Here is a 15,000-nt window from a genome sequence, read left to right on the forward strand (position 1 = left end):
CACAATTGGTGGCTGACTAAATACTTTTTTGCCCCACTGTACAGTTGAAGTTGGAAGTTTACACACATCTTAGCCAAATCAGTTTAAACTGACATTTAATCATTGTAAAAAATCCCTCTCTTAGGTCAGTTAGGATCACCACTTTATTTTAAGAATGTGAAATGTCAGAATAGAAGTAGAGAGAATGATTTATTTCAGCTTTTTTTTCTTTCATCACATTCCCAGTGGGTCAGAAGTTTACATACACTCAATTAGTATTTGGTAGCATTGCCTTTAAACTGTTTAACTTAGGTCAAACGTTCAGGTAGCCTTCCACAAGCTTCCAACAATAAGTTGGGTGAATTTTGGCCAACTTATTGGCCAAGTTGGGTGATAAGTTGGGTGAATTTTGGCCATTTCTCCAAAAAGTACGATCTTTATCCCCATGTACAGTTGCAAACCATAGTCTGGCTTTTTATTCCGGATATGGAGCAGTGGCTTCTTTGCTGAGTGGCCTTTCATGTTATGTCGATACAGGACTCGTTTTACTGTGGATATAGATACCTTTGTACCCGTTTCCTTTGCTGCTGTTCTGGGATTGATTTGCACTTTTCGCACCAAAGTACGTTCATCTCTAGGAGACAGAACGCGTCTCCTTCCTGAGCGGTATGACAGCTGCGTGGTCCCATGGTGTTTATACTTGCATACTATTGTTTGTAAAGATGAATGTGGTACCTTCAGGCGTTTGGAAATTGCTCCCCAGAATTAACCAAACTTGTGGAGGTCTACAATATTTTTTTATGATGTCTTGACAGATTTATTTTGATTTCCCCATAATGTCAAGTAAAGAGGCACTGATTCTGAAGGCATGCACCTGAAATACATCGACAGGTACACCTCCAATTGACTCAAATTATGTCAATTAGCCTATCAGAACCTTCTAAAGCCATGACATCATTTTCTGGAATTTTCCAAGCTGTTTAAAGGCACAGTCAACTTAGTGTATTTAAACTTCTGACCCACTGGAATTGTGATGCAGTGAATTATAAGTGGAATTATCTGTCTGTAAACAATTGTTGGAAAAATGACTTGTGTCATGCACAAAGTAGATCTGATCATCTTTGATATTAAAATGTATGTACTCACTACTGTAAGTCGCTCTGGATAAGAGCGTCAGCTAAATGTAGAAATCCATCAAACGTCACCCACTGATCTCACCCAAGATCTCACCAAACATACCAGTATACGTATGTATGTCCCTGGTCTTACTATTTGTGCCAATCAGCTGCCCATGTTATTTTTTTCTGCTCTGTTTTCCACAATGGTCTCTGTTTGGTATACTAGATAACCTTATAACTGTGCTTCAGTAATGAGGTCTATCTTAACTGGCTCAGTTCAAAACAATGAAGAACGCATGAGGAAGAGAGGTCAATCATTCTACATTCTGTGATGATGAGTGTTTCTGTGTGTGGGTTTTGACAGTGCAGGTGCTCAAATCAATGTGAGATTTCAAAGTGATGCGTTTTGAAAGCTGTGTGAGATGTGATGTGTGTTGTGTTGAAAGCTGTGTGTGAAATGTGATGTGTGTTGTGTTGAAAGCTGTGTGTGAGATGTGATGTGTGTTGTGTTGAAAGCTGTCTGTGAGATGTGATGTGTGTTGTGTTGAAAGCTGTGTGTGAAATGTGATGTGTGTTGTGTTGAAAGCTGTGTGTGAGATGTGATGTGTGTTGTGTTGAAAGCTGTGTGTGAAATGTGATGTGTGTTGTGTTGAAAGCTGTGTGTGAAATGTGATGTGTGTTGTGTTGAAAGCTGTGTGTGAGATGTGATGTGTGTTGTGTTGAAAGCTGTCTGTGAGATGTGATGTGTGTTGTGTTGAAAGCTGTGTGTGAGATGTGATGTGTGTTGTGTTGAAAGCTGTGTGTGAAATGTGATGTGTGTTGTGTTGAAACCTGTGTGTGAGATGTGATGATGTGTGTTGTGTTGAAAGCTGTCTGTGAGATGTGATGTGTGTTGTGTTGAAAGCTGTCTGTGAGATGTGATGATGTGTGTTGTGTTGAAAGCTGTGTGTGAGATGTGATGTGTGTTGTGTTGAAAGCTGTGTGTGAGATGTGATGTGTGTTGTGTTGAAAGCTGTGTGTGAGATGTGATGTGTGTTGTGTTGAAAGCTGTGTGTGAGATGTGATGTGTGTTGTGTTGAAAGCTGTGTGTGAGATGTGATGTGTGTTGTGTTGAAAGCTGTGTGTGAGATGTGATGTGTGTTGTGTTGAAAGCTGTGTGTGAGATGTGATGTGTGTTGTGTTGAAAGCTGTGTGTGAGATGTGATGTGTGTTGTGTTGAAAGCTGTGTGTGAGATGTGATGTGTGTTGTGTTGAAAGCTGTGTGTGAGATGTGATGTGTGTTGTGTTGAAAGCTGTGTGTGAGATGTGATGTGTGTTGTGTTGAAAGCTGTCTGTGAGATGTGATGTGTGTTGTGTTGAAAGCTGTCTGTGAGATGTGATGATGTGTGTTGTGTTGAAAGCTGTGTGTGAGATGTGATGTGTGTTGTGTTGAAAGCTGTGTGTGAGATGTGATGATGTGTGTTGTGTTGAAAGCTGTGTGTGAGATGTGATGTGTGTTGTGTTGAAAGCTGTGTGTGAGATGTGATGTGTGTTGTGTTGAAAACTGTGTGTGAGATGTGATGTGTGTTGTGTTGAAAGCTGTGTGTGAGATGTGATGTGTGTTGTGTTGAAAGCTGTGTGTGAGATGTGATGTGTGTTGTGTTGAAAGCTGTGTGTGAGATGTGATGTGTGTTGTGTTGAAAGCTGTGTGTGAGATGTGATGTGTGTTGTGTTGAAAGCTGTGTGTGAGATGTGATGTGTGTTGTGTTGAAAGCTGTCTGTGAGATGTGATGTGTGTTGTGTTGAAAGCTGTCTGTGAGATGTGATGATGTGTGTTGTGTTGAAAGCTGTCTGTGAGATGTGATGATGTGTGTTGTGTTGAAAGCTGTGTGTGAGATGTGATGTGTGTTGTGTTGAAAGCTGTGTGTGAGATGTGATGTGTGTTGTGTTGAAAGCTGTGTGTGAGATGTGATGTGTGTTGTGTTGAAAGCTGTGTGTGAAATGTGATGATGTGTGTTGTGTTGAAAGCTGTGTGTGAGATGTGATGTGTGTTGTGTTGAAAGCTGTGTGTGAGATGTGATGTGTGTTGTGTTGAAAGCTGTGTGTGAGATGTGATGTGTGTTGTGTTGAAAGCTGTGTGTGAGATGTGATGTGTGTTGTGTTGAAAGCTGTGTGTGAGATGTGATGTGTGTTGTGTTGAAAGCTGTGTGTGAGATGTGATGTGTGTTGTGTTGAAAGCTGTGTGTGAGATGTGATGTGTGTTGTGTTGAAAGCTGTGTGTGAGATGTGATGTGTGTTGTGTTGAAAGCTGTGTGTGAGATGTGATGTGTGTTGTGTTGAAAGCTGTGTGTGAGATGTGATGTGTGTTGTGTTGAAAGCTGTGTGTGAGATGTGATGTGTGTTGTGTTGAAAGCTGTGTGTGAGATGTGATGTGTGTTGTGTTGAAAGCTGTCTGTGAGATGTGATGTGTGTTGTGTTGAAAGCTGTCTGTGAGATGTGATGATGTGTGTTGTGTTGAAAGCTGTGTGTGAGATGTGATGTGTGTTGTGTTGAAAGCTGTGTGTGAGATGTGATGATGTGTGTTGTGTTGAAAGCTGTGTGTGAGATGTGATGTGTGTTGTGTTGAAAGCTGTGTGTGAGATGTGATGTGTGTTGTGTTGAAAGCTGTGTGTGAGATGTGATGTGTGTTGTGTTGAAAGCTGTGTGTGAGATGTGATGATGTGTGTTGTGTTGAAAGCTGTGTGTGAGATGTGATGTGTGTTGTGTTGAAAGCTATCTGTGAGATGTGATGTGTGTTGTGTTGAAAGCTGTGTGTGAGATGTGATGTGTGTTGTGTTGAAAGCTGTGTGTGAGATGTGATGTGTGTTGTGGGATGTTTTTTTTACTGCTGTTCTTTAATTACTTGTAACTTTTATTTCTTATTTTTAATTGTAATTTTTAAAGTGCATTGTTGGTTAGGGTTTGTAAGTAAGCATTTCACTGTAAGGTGCGCCGAGAAGACGATCAAACTTGACTATCTAGAGGAAGTAAAAGTCCAAAGCTGTTGTTTTCAGCGCTTTTAACTAATCCAATTTGACTTGGATTTGATTTGATGTGTGTTGTGTTTATTGTTGATCTATCTGCTCTCAGGGTTTCAAAGGGAAGCATGGACATGTTGGCTTCCCTGGACAGAAGGTGAGTCAACCACACACACACACTCACACACACCCTACTCTCTTCAGTGTGTCTGTTTGATGTCTTCTACCGTATAGTACACCAAACAGATTATTAGCCCGTTTTTATGGATGCTGGGTACTCCCTCACCCCTCTTTCCCCCCATGCTCTCCATTTGTCTCTTCCTCCTGTCTTCAGGGTGATGCTGGACCTGTAGGCCCACCGGGGACAGCTGGTAGACCAGGACTTGAAGTGAGTCAAACCAAACGTTTCATGCAGCTGTCAATTCATGTTGTTTGATGTTTGAATGATGTTCATATGAATGTGCCAATGAATTATGACTGTGTTGAGTCTCATTTAAAAAACCTTTAACTTTTTCAGGGTGACGCCGGAGCCCCAGGGCCTCAGGGTCGACCCGGTCCCCCAGGACAGCTTGTGAGTACATGACCTTTAACCTTTCACCTTGGTTTGTGTGGTTGTATAGAGTGTGTCTGTTAATAAGGTTTGTGTGTGTGAAAATGTAGCGACCAGGTTCTGTTTTTTTGGTAGGGTTCTGCAGGAGCAGCGGGGCCCCCAGGACCGGCAGGCCCAGCAGGAGTGGTGAGAAGAAATACTATCATCATCAATATGTATTTTCTAATGTAGAAGGAACGGTTATCAAACCATGTGTCATCTGCATCCAACCCTGGATTATCTGCATGATTAAATTCCATGTTAGCGTTGTGTTATGTCAGAGTTATGTCTCAGGCAAGGTTAATCATGACTCTTTCTCTGTTGTTTTTCTCTTTCTTCTCTCTCTCTCTCTCTCTCTCTCTCTCTCTCTCTCTCTCTCCCTCTTTCTCATTCATTTCCTCTCTCTCTCTCCCTCATTCTCTCTCACTCATTCTCTCTCCCTCATTCTCTCTCACTTATTCTCTCTCACTCATTCTCTCATCTCTCTTCTTTCTCTTTCTCTCACTCTCTCTGCCTGTCTGTATCTCTCTCACTCTCTCTAGGGTATAAAGGGGGAGAAAGGCCAGGCTGCAGACAGAGGGCTACCAGGGATGGTTGGCCCCGCTGGACCCCCTGGTCATCCAGGAATGATGGTCAGTACACACAGTCTTATTGGTTTCAACAAGATACATATAGAAGATGATAGATATGCATTTCCTTGTTCCGTGTTGGTAGCATGGGGACGAGTTGAACCTTAATCACTGTTTTCTCTCCTTCTTCCTCGTTCCGTGTTGGTAGCATGGGGACGAGTTGAACCTTAATCACTGTTTTCTCTCCTTCTTCCTCGTTCCGTGTTGGTAGCATGGGGACGAGTTGAACCTTAATCACTGTGTTCTCTCCTTCTTCCTCGGTCTCTCAGGGAGAACCAGGCAATGATGGAGCTGCGGGTAAAGACGTGAGTAACACTTCTGATGTGGTGTTTGTCATGATGACAGAAACATGAATGTGGCTGTATTATATTTACAACCTTGTTCCCTCACTGATTACCTTCTGTTCACAGGGATCACCTGGTCTGCCAGGAGACAATGGACAATGTGGTCAAAAGGTAAGAGTCACTGCTCTCCAGTGTGTGTTTGTCTGTGTGTGTGTGTGTGCATGCTTGTGTGTTTGTCGGAAAATAAAAATGACCACCAGCAGCCACGCTATTACACCACTGGTTACCTCAGATATGGCCTCCACTACCATACAGGATTATGGATGGTGAAGTCCAATGGCTGAGGGCTGTAGTGTTGGCTGAGTTGTGGTTGGTTTTGGCTTTTTCAGCAGACTCCCTAACCCAGACATGTATTATGCCACAAATTGCATCCTATTCCCTATATAGTGCTCTACTTTTGACCACAGAGCCCTGGGCCCCTTCATTTGACTAACCCCTTTTGGCAACATCCTCCATTTTCTACATTCCCCTCAAATACACTACTTTCCCTGGCAATAGCTCATACTACAAAGCCCTCTACACTAGATACAGTAGTTACCAATAGAGTTATTCTCTGTCCCCTGGATAATGCTATTAACTGCGGGCGCTACATGAGATGAGGCGATTTGTCATTGAGACAGGAAGGTATTGTCAGGGCTTTTAGCTGTAGTAGTAGAAATTACAGAGGAGCTCTCCGCTCTTCTCTGTCTCTCTCTTCTGTCATCGTTGGGGTCCAGTGATGGCGTGTAAACATTAGCCCTTCATAAAGGCCTGCTTTGTTCCACATCCATCACAGATGTCAGTCTGATGCTGTTTACAATATAGTGTGTAGGGTACTTACAGAGTGCATGTACTGACCCAGGGAGGCTGTGGATGCCTCCCAAATGGCACCCTATTCCCTATGGGCCCTGGTCAAACTTAGTGCACAATATAGGGAATAGGGTGCCATTTGGGAGGAGGTAAGTGAGGAATACACTAAAGGCAGGCTAGGACTGTTACAATCTAAAGTAGACACTGTCCCCTTGTTGACTGGTCTCTCCTTCAAGGGTCTGACAGGACTGTATAGGTTGAAACAGTTAGCAGTTGGATTGTTGAAGAAACATGGGTGTCCGTGTGCAGGAGTTTAATCATCTATATTAATATCATCAATATTAAAATCTGTTGTCAGTGGTCCAACACTGATTCTCAGGGAATACCTCTCATCTCTTACCTATTTCTCTCTCTCTCTCTCTCTCTCTCTCTCTCTCTCTCTCTCTCTCTCTCTCTCTTTTTCTCTCTCTCTCTCAGGGTGAAGCAGGTACCCCAGGTCAGAGAGGCGCCCCAGGGGAGCGAGGTCGCCCGGGACCCCCTGGCGGAGGTGGGTACTCCTCCAAATCTGATGCCCCAATGATGGGCCAAGTGGGACCCAGGGGAGAGAGGGGCACCCCAGGCTCACCAGGCACTGCAGGGTCCCCCGGACCTCCAGGAATACCAGGCAACGATGTGAGACCTTAGTTACTGTGATGAATTGCATTGATTATGAATTGATTACTTGTCATGTTCTTGTTTGTTCCACAATGTTTGGTCAACAGACTAAAACTCAAAAGACCCAACACGGGTTGTTAGCTATGAGAAGAGGTGATTCATGTATTATGTGTGCAGTAGTTAGGTCCTCCTTCATACTGTATATCCTTCTACTTCTCTCCACAGCCTGTGGTCAACTATGACAACATCAAGGACTTCATTCGCCAGCAGGTCATCAAGATCTTTGATGGTGAGTACCTCCTCTTCTTTTCTTTTGTATTTATCCCCCAAACACGGCAAAGCTCTGTCTGTCCTTCCTAACTGAGCTGCAGGAGAGAATGGGAACTTGTTTATTGATTCGGTTTATCATCTATGATAGAGTACAATCTTTCCCCCCTACAGAGAGGATGGCCTACTTCATGTCTCGTATGCAGCAGCCACAAGAGGTGTCATCTCCCGGTCGTCCTGGACCCCCAGGGAAGGATGGTAACCCAGGCAGAGATGGGAGTCCAGGAGCCCCAGGTCAGCCAGGACAGATAGGTAGAGAGGGCCGCCATGGACCCTTGGGACCACAGGGTGAGTCTAGACACGTTTCATTCATGCTTTTGATTATTTTGTCATAAGGCATAAATACCATGGTCACGATAAAGTCATAGGAGGCCATAAACAGTTATGACAAGTGATGTCAACTTAGCGTAATTACCTTGACATAAAGGTTAGTTCTCTCAAGTAATGTCCTCTGTCGTGTCTGCAGGTCCACGAGGTCTAAAGGGAGAGAAAGGTGACAAGGGTGTAGGGGAGATGGGTGACAGTGGACCCCCAGGAGCACCAGGTAACACCAACTTCAGCCTGTCGAAATAATGTACATTCAATAAGTTATATATTTAAATTGCAACTGCTCTTTTATAATGATTCATTTGTATCCAGTGCTTCAATTATGCCCTCTGTCCCTTCATCAATTCTCTTACTCTCTCTGCCCCTCCCCCCAGGTGTTCCAGGCCCCCCTGGCTATGGTAAGATGGGCCCCAGCGGCCCCGTGGGTCAGCAGGGGATCCCTGGAGTCTCAGGAACCCCTGGACAGCCGGGTCAGAAGGGCAGGGAGGGCCGGTGTAACCCCACTGACTGTATGAGCCAACCAATAGAGTGGAACCCTAAGGGCCCTCCCATCAAGGGCCCCTACTAGAGAGAAAGTATTAAAGAGGAGAGGAGGAGAGATAGACGAAACCAACCCAAAGACCAGAAGACACTAGAGAAAGGAGAGGAGGGGAGATAGAAGAAACCAACCCAAAGACCAGAAGACACTAGAGAGAGGAGAGGAGGAGAGATAGAAGAAACCAACCCAACGACCAGAATACACTAGAGAAAGGAGAGGAGGAGAGATAGAAGAAACCAACCCAACGACCAGAATACACTAGAAAAAGGAGAGGAGGAGAGATAGAAGAAACCAACCCAAAGACCAGAAGACACTAGAGAAAGGAGAGGAGGAGAGATAGAAGAAACCAACCCAACGACCAGAATACACTAGAAAAAGGAGAGGAGGAGAGATAGAAGAAACCAACCCAAAGACCAGAAGACACTAGAGAAAGGAGACGAGGGGAGATAGAAGAAACCAACCCAGAGACCAGAAGACACTAGATAAAGGAGAGGAGGAGAGATAGAAGAAACCAACCCAGAGACCAGAAGACACTAGAGAAAGGAGAGGAGGGGAGAAGAGAGAACAGATCAAACAGAAGACCAGAGCTTCCGTCCGATCAACAGAAATCATCCCAGGAGAACAAATGAATACTGGAGCACCAATAGTTGGTGTGGAGGACCCATCCCTAATTCATCAAAGGGTTTGCCAGTTAGCTGTCCTTCTCACCGCCTGTGTAGAAAATCTATATGTGTAGGACCTTCCTCTAACTGATGCCTTGGTACTGGCTGAAGTGGCTTCAATAAAGGAGATATTTGGACGCTGTGCTCTCCTCTCTTTCATAAATTTTCCCAACTTTAGCTGCCAGCTCTTTCTATACGTTAGACATGTTTATTTTGACAATAACAGCAAGAGCATATCCAGCCTTTGAAAAACGACCTGCAAATCCTTCCTCTTCTTCACTATCATCCTCATCTTCATTCTGATTATAAAACGTGTCCATTGGGAGTATTAGGCAGCTACCTTGTGATATTCTGCTTCGATCTAGCTTCTGTCTAGCCATAGAAACAAAATGAATAGAATTGACATGGCACTCCCATTTCAAATGCCCATTCTAATCGTTCTATCTCTTTGTACATTTTGTTTGATTTCTATGCTTGAATATACTCCCTCATCACTTGAATGATGTCTGATGCTTTAACAGATCTGTACGCTATGTCCTCAAATCATGGCCTTATGAGAAGTTCTCACCTTCTCTTCCCTGTTTGCGTGAGAAGAACATAATGTACACCTCCCAAGAGTGCCTGTTTTGTACATATTTCTATTTATATGTAGTAGCTTTTTATGCCTTTTGGATTTTGGAATTGGCGTCAACATGGCTAACCATGTTTTCGCTATGGTCAACTGTCAGGAATCCACTATGAGTGTGGTTTTTATAAGAGTTATTTGTTCATAAAATATACAAGAAATTGGAGAGAAATTATATTTTTCTGTGAAAGTAAATTGGATTTCTATATGGTGGTATAATTATGCTTTGGAAGATATTTTCATGCTTGCCTTTGTATAAAGTACATGGCATCATTTTCAAAACTGCCTCAAAACTGGCAACAACAAAAAAAAAATCTAGTTATGTAGGAATTTATCAACAAGTCTCTTACATTATCAAGCTTATTTTTGACAACAGAGCAACTGTAAAGGACTATTTTTTTCTCGTCCAGCACACCACTGGTTACTGTAACTGAAATAGGGTTGCACAATTCAGGTAACTTTCCCAAAGTTCCCAGGGTTTTCAGAAATCCTTGTTTGGAAGAGGGAGGGGATAAGCAGAACATTCGGAATCCACCAACCAGGATTTATGGAAAACCTGGGGACTTTGGGCAAGTTGCCGTCATTTTGCTATGCTTAATGGAAATATATGCTTTATGACCACTAAGAGAAACAGGCTGAATTTTCATAGGAGAGGCTGTTTAGCATCTTCACCCAACCCTTCGCTGGCATCGCTGTGCCAATCAGCTTCCCCTCGTATCCATGACTGAATACAACTTGTATGTCTCCTGCCTTGTATGTTGTGTTGTTTTGAATGCTTGCAGTTTAACTTGTCATCTATACACTACAGGCCAGGGTGTCAGTAAGGGTGTCAGTAAGGGATTTGTCACCATGTTTAGATTCATATGGATGTTCTGAGTTGTTATTGGAAGGGCCATGAGGTTTTCCTGATATTTTCACTGTCCATAGTGATTTCTGGTCAGGAAAACCTACTGACCCTAGTTATACTGAACAACCACCCCAATAGTTCTCCCCTCTTCATTCCTAGCTTTCATAAACATCTTGTTGAAACAACACCACTGTTCCCCTGCTACTCTCAGTATATCTGTTGTGTGTTTTATGTTGGCATCACTTTTTGTAAAGAGATGTTTTTTTTTTATGAAAACGTTTCAGAAAAAGTAAATAAAATGTTTTAAGCAGATGTGGTCTGGTCAGGATGTTGTTGTTGATTAACACACTTTACACATCAAAGTATAAAATGTCACTCAGTTTCACCATAGTTACCATCAATGTCTTTAATTGGAGAGCCTTTTCTTTGTTCTCTGAGTAAAAACACACTAGGTACAAAGCGTTAACTCGCGCTCCAATGAAATGATGTAGCTTTTCAAGTAAGCAGAGTGCTAGAGCGGCTTTTGTATAAACGCCAAGCCACCTGTTAGACTCATACTGCTCTGTGAATGAGTCCAAGTGGAATAGTTTTCAGGTAAGCCCTTCACAGAAGCTTAACTTCTGCAGCGTTGAGAGCATGACGTTGTGTTACACACAGAAGGATAGGGCAGGATAAACTGCTGATGATTCAGCAGAAATACAACTAAAGAAAGCCAGAAACTGAACTGGGTGTTTGGGGACACTCTAAATGGTATAGGCTTTATACCCAGAATACCTAGCCCTACAATAGTGAATGTCATTATCCTGTAGTCGAGGCAGTAAACTACATGCAGTTAGGAAGCACTTAAATCTCACCTTTTTGTATTTTCTTGGAAAACAGTTGGCAACCAATTTGAAGGGTGTATCACCAGCAACGACTGGACTGGAGTGTGGCACACAGACAGAGAAAGTCTAGACTATATCCACCCATCTCTAAGCCCAATGGAATAAAGGCCATTTCATTTTTGTACAATCGTTTCTTTTCAGAGCTCCAACAGTTCCCACATGAGAGAGAAGAACATTCAGGTTTTTACAAAACGTTCTTCTTTATTGGTTTGGAATTGGTTGACCTGAACAACCAGGGAAAAAAATCTAACCTAAGTCTTTACAGATGAATCATATAAAGAACAACAAATAGAATTGCTTCTGTTAATGAAAATAACCAGTCCTGTTTGTTGTTAGAATGTTGACATTGATTGACTCCATGGAAGTTAGTTGACAGTGGCATATAAATATTGATTTGTGTAACTGATCTGTTTGGAAAAGCAGTCATTTGAACATTGAAACTTTATTGCTGATTAGATTCATTAACACAGGGGTTGTTTTGGTCGGTTCATATTCTAACCCATCCTCTTTTTTTTCTCTACATAAAATCAACACACATTTACAAAGATTTACAGCACTGTATTATGGGAGATAGATGGGAGTGCCCATCAGGATATGCCGTTGCCAGGTAACTACAGAAAAAGATCAAATCTAAAGAAATAATTTGTTTCTAAATGAGGCGAAAGTGGACGGGGGTGGCACTGTACATGTGAACAAAAAGGGGTTTGACTATTTCCCTCAAGCATACAGGTGACAGGTTTAGCAATACATCTTCCAAAGGTACAGTATGGAGTGTAGATTTTGATTTTAATATTTTATTGGTACCTTTGTGTACACTTGTACGGCACTTGTTGTTTGGTGGGGAGAGGAGGCGGGCATATGTTTGCATTATTTCCCTCAAAACATATATTTAAATATGAATATTTCAGATATAAATCAATCCAATTTAAAGTGACCACGGTACAAAACAAAAACACCAATCATTGGACTCAAAGTATATCTCTGCTCCTCCCAGTCCAGGGGCTACGGCTGATGATGAAGTCATCAATGATGTCCCTGGACATGATGTTCAGATGTCACTACGTCTCTCTCTCTCATTCTCTCTCCCTCTGTGGTGGGGGTGGGGCAGTTGGACGTGACTGATATTTACATCCGCCAATCCCTGACCAGAGATTATAAATTCAGAGGGGTGTTATTGGCTGTGAGTGGCTGTCATCATGGTGATTTAAAGTGGGTGGATGTGGTATGTGTTGCAAACAGAGTCTCTAAACAGTAGAACTGAAGGTCATCAGTTTAAGGGTCAGGGAACAACATCATTCACGATCGTATTGCCCCCACTTCTCGCTCTCAATGATATCCAATGAAGGAGAGTGGTCTCTCTCTTTCTCTCTCCTCTATCCCTCCTCTCTCTCTTCTGTCTGTCTCTCTCTCTCTCTCTCTCTCTCTCTCTCCCTCCTGGTGTTGTGGGGCTCTTGATGGAGAGGTCTCAGGTTAGACTCCGGGGCCCTTGACCCTGGCGGAGTCCTGTAGTCTGGGGGAGGTGTAGGCCGAGGCAGCTAGGCAGGCTGCAGCCTCACAGAACCCTGGAAGACCAGTGGGGCCCGCCTTACCGGGACGACCAGCCTCTCCTGCCGAGCCCTGGGGGCCTCGCTCGCCAGGCTTACCGTTTCGAGCCACGCCGTCAATACCAGGAGGACCTGAGGAGGTAGAGGAGGAGAGAGAAAAATAGATAATTAATTTACTACATTCCTTTGAAGAGAGTTTCAGTTTTACACTGTAACTTCCTCAGGTAAGTTGGTACAGCTTCTTAATAACTGGATAGATGTGTAGAGGAAGGTAACTTCTAAGTGTGTGTGTGTGTGTGTGTGTGTGTGTGTGTGTGTGTGTGTGTGTGTGTGTGTGTGTGTGTGTGTGTGTGTGTGTGTGTGTGTGTGTGTGTGTGTGTGTGCGTGCGTGTGTGCATGTGGTGCCTCACCTGGTATTCCAGGGGGTCCTGGCTGACCAGGATGTGGTTTGCCAGAATTTCCTCTGTCTCCCTTTGCTCCTCTCTTTCCTGAGAGAAATATGGAGGGGTGGAGAGGGGTCAGTGAACTTTTCTAATTTATATTACTTTATGAGTGATCAGTGTCTCATTTTTATCTGGAACGTCACCCATTTCAGTTTCTACCTTTCAGTCCGGTGTTGCCAATCTGGCCGGAGGCTCCAAACATGCCAGGGATGCCGCGGGCGCCGGTGAGGCCGTGTGGGCCCTGACCACCTGGAGCTCCTGGGGGTCCAGGAGGACCAGGGGGACCCATGACACCGGCTCCACCCAGTACGGCACGCTTAGCGCTCACCGCTACAGCCGCCAGACGCTCTGGATGAGGAATATAGAGGATGTATATTAGCTATAGTACGTATAGTCCATGTTTTACCCAGATACGGTGAGACTCAGTAGACTCAGCAGATTTATAATGTTGTGATCTCCTACCTTGCAGCATCTTCAGAACCACCTCAATGATGTGCTGGTCAGATGCATCCCGTCCCTGTAGAGGAGCAAGTAGAGGGAGAGAGAGAGGGAAAGATGGATGACAGGATGGTAAATGATGGATAGAGGAAAGGAAGGTAGAGGAGAGGAAAGAAAACATACAAACCAATCATCAATCAATAAGTCAGTCACTAGCATTCTCTAGTCAGTATAATCACACCACAATCTCACTAATCCCTGCTTTTCCCCCCGCTCGTTAGGACTCACAGCTGCCCCCACGATTCCTGGCATGCCTGGCAGTCCTCTCTCTCCGTTGAGGCCACGAGGCCCGGGCAGTCCTCCTGGTCCCTGGTCTCCTGGTTTACCTGAGTCTCCTGTGGGGCCGTTGAACCCTAGCTCTCCCCTCACTCCTTGCTGTGGAGGAAAGGGGAACAAATTAGATCCAAAATGACAGCACTGTTTGATGCTAAGATAGCATTTGATTAGCATTGACTAGCTTCAACTAGTTTCAACTAACTTCGACTTACCTTTGACTAGCTTCAACTAGCTTCAAATGTCCTGGACTAGCTTCAACTAGCTTCAACTAGTTCCAATTATCTTTAACTGGCATTGACTAGATTTGACAAGTTTTAAATAGCTTTGATTTGCTTCAACTAGTATTGAATAGTTTTGAATAGCTTCCACTAGCTTTGATTAGTTTCTACTAGTATTAAATAGCTTCCACTAGCTTCAACTAGCTTTGATTAGTTTTGACTATCTTTGACTGGCTTCCATCTGCTATCAATGAGGTGTGATTGGATGGGACCCCAGTGATGTTCTTACCTGTCCTTTGGGTCCAGGCTCCCCACCCAAACCCTGTCAGAGGACGAGAAAGAGAGAGACAGACATACAGACAGGTCAGTCCACTCCAGTCTGAAATACTAACTGTGGCTCTACAGTTAGGAAGTTTGAATTTTCCCCTTAGATTCAATCATTCCTCTTCACGAATTTGAAGATATGATGCATTTTCTCCCCCATCTCATCCTGATAAAGCCACTCACCGTCTCTCCTTTCTCCCCAGCCAAGCCTTCTACACCAGGATCCCCCTGAAAGATGAGAGAACGAGAAAGAACCAGTTAAATCAATTGACCATTGGCCAATGCCTATTGCTGTAGCAGTCATTGTGGATACTTCAGCATGCGGCCACGCCATTGGTTAAAGTAACAGGCTTACTGCTACTCACAAAGTCACCCTTCGCCCCAACTTT

At 43.7% G+C, this 15,000-nt stretch overlaps 2 protein-coding genes across 8 annotated transcripts in view; one reads left to right on the forward strand and one right to left on the reverse strand.

Moving 5' to 3' along the window:
- LOC110496558 (uncharacterized) overlaps nucleotides 1-10,736 on the forward strand; it is a 135,177-nt gene extending 124,441 nt beyond the window's left edge. For all 7 annotated transcript variants that reach the window (XM_036953312.2, XM_036953309.2, XM_090209075.1 and 4 more), the window contains 12 exons: nucleotides 4,206-4,250; nucleotides 4,428-4,481; nucleotides 4,611-4,664; nucleotides 4,779-4,829; nucleotides 5,225-5,314; nucleotides 5,581-5,616; nucleotides 5,722-5,766; nucleotides 6,922-7,116; nucleotides 7,324-7,387; nucleotides 7,540-7,713; nucleotides 7,892-7,969; nucleotides 8,127-10,736. In XM_036953312.2, the coding sequence (XP_036809207.2) occupies nucleotides 4,206-4,250; nucleotides 4,428-4,481; nucleotides 4,611-4,664; nucleotides 4,779-4,829; nucleotides 5,225-5,314; nucleotides 5,581-5,616; nucleotides 5,722-5,766; nucleotides 6,922-7,116; nucleotides 7,324-7,387; nucleotides 7,540-7,713; nucleotides 7,892-7,969; nucleotides 8,127-8,320 (1,080 nt within the window). In that variant the 3' untranslated portion in view covers nucleotides 8,321-10,736. The remainder of the gene's footprint in view (nucleotides 1-4,205; nucleotides 4,251-4,427; nucleotides 4,482-4,610; nucleotides 4,665-4,778; nucleotides 4,830-5,224; nucleotides 5,315-5,580; nucleotides 5,617-5,721; nucleotides 5,767-6,921; nucleotides 7,117-7,323; nucleotides 7,388-7,539; nucleotides 7,714-7,891; nucleotides 7,970-8,126) is intronic.
- Nucleotides 10,737-11,489: 753 nt separating this feature from the next.
- LOC110496559 (uncharacterized) overlaps nucleotides 11,490-15,000 on the reverse strand; it is a 22,375-nt gene continuing 18,864 nt past the window's right edge. Inside the window, exons 25-32 of the mRNA XM_036953314.2 lie at nucleotides 14,977-15,000; nucleotides 14,795-14,839; nucleotides 14,577-14,609; nucleotides 14,022-14,168; nucleotides 13,758-13,812; nucleotides 13,455-13,643; nucleotides 13,263-13,340; nucleotides 11,490-12,984 (exon numbers count right to left, since the gene is read on the reverse strand). The exon at nucleotides 14,977-15,000 is cut by the window's right edge and continues 12 nt beyond it. Coding sequence (XP_036809209.2) covers nucleotides 12,779-12,984; nucleotides 13,263-13,340; nucleotides 13,455-13,643; nucleotides 13,758-13,812; nucleotides 14,022-14,168; nucleotides 14,577-14,609; nucleotides 14,795-14,839; nucleotides 14,977-15,000 — 777 coding nt within the window. The 3' untranslated portion in view covers nucleotides 11,490-12,778. The remainder of the gene's footprint in view (nucleotides 12,985-13,262; nucleotides 13,341-13,454; nucleotides 13,644-13,757; nucleotides 13,813-14,021; nucleotides 14,169-14,576; nucleotides 14,610-14,794; nucleotides 14,840-14,976) is intronic.

The sequence above is a fragment of the Oncorhynchus mykiss genome, chromosome 18, assembly GCF_057628025.1.
Source record: "Oncorhynchus mykiss isolate SJ-2025 chromosome 18, ASM5762802v1, whole genome shotgun sequence".
Taxonomy (NCBI): Eukaryota; Metazoa; Chordata; class Actinopteri; order Salmoniformes; family Salmonidae; genus Oncorhynchus; species Oncorhynchus mykiss.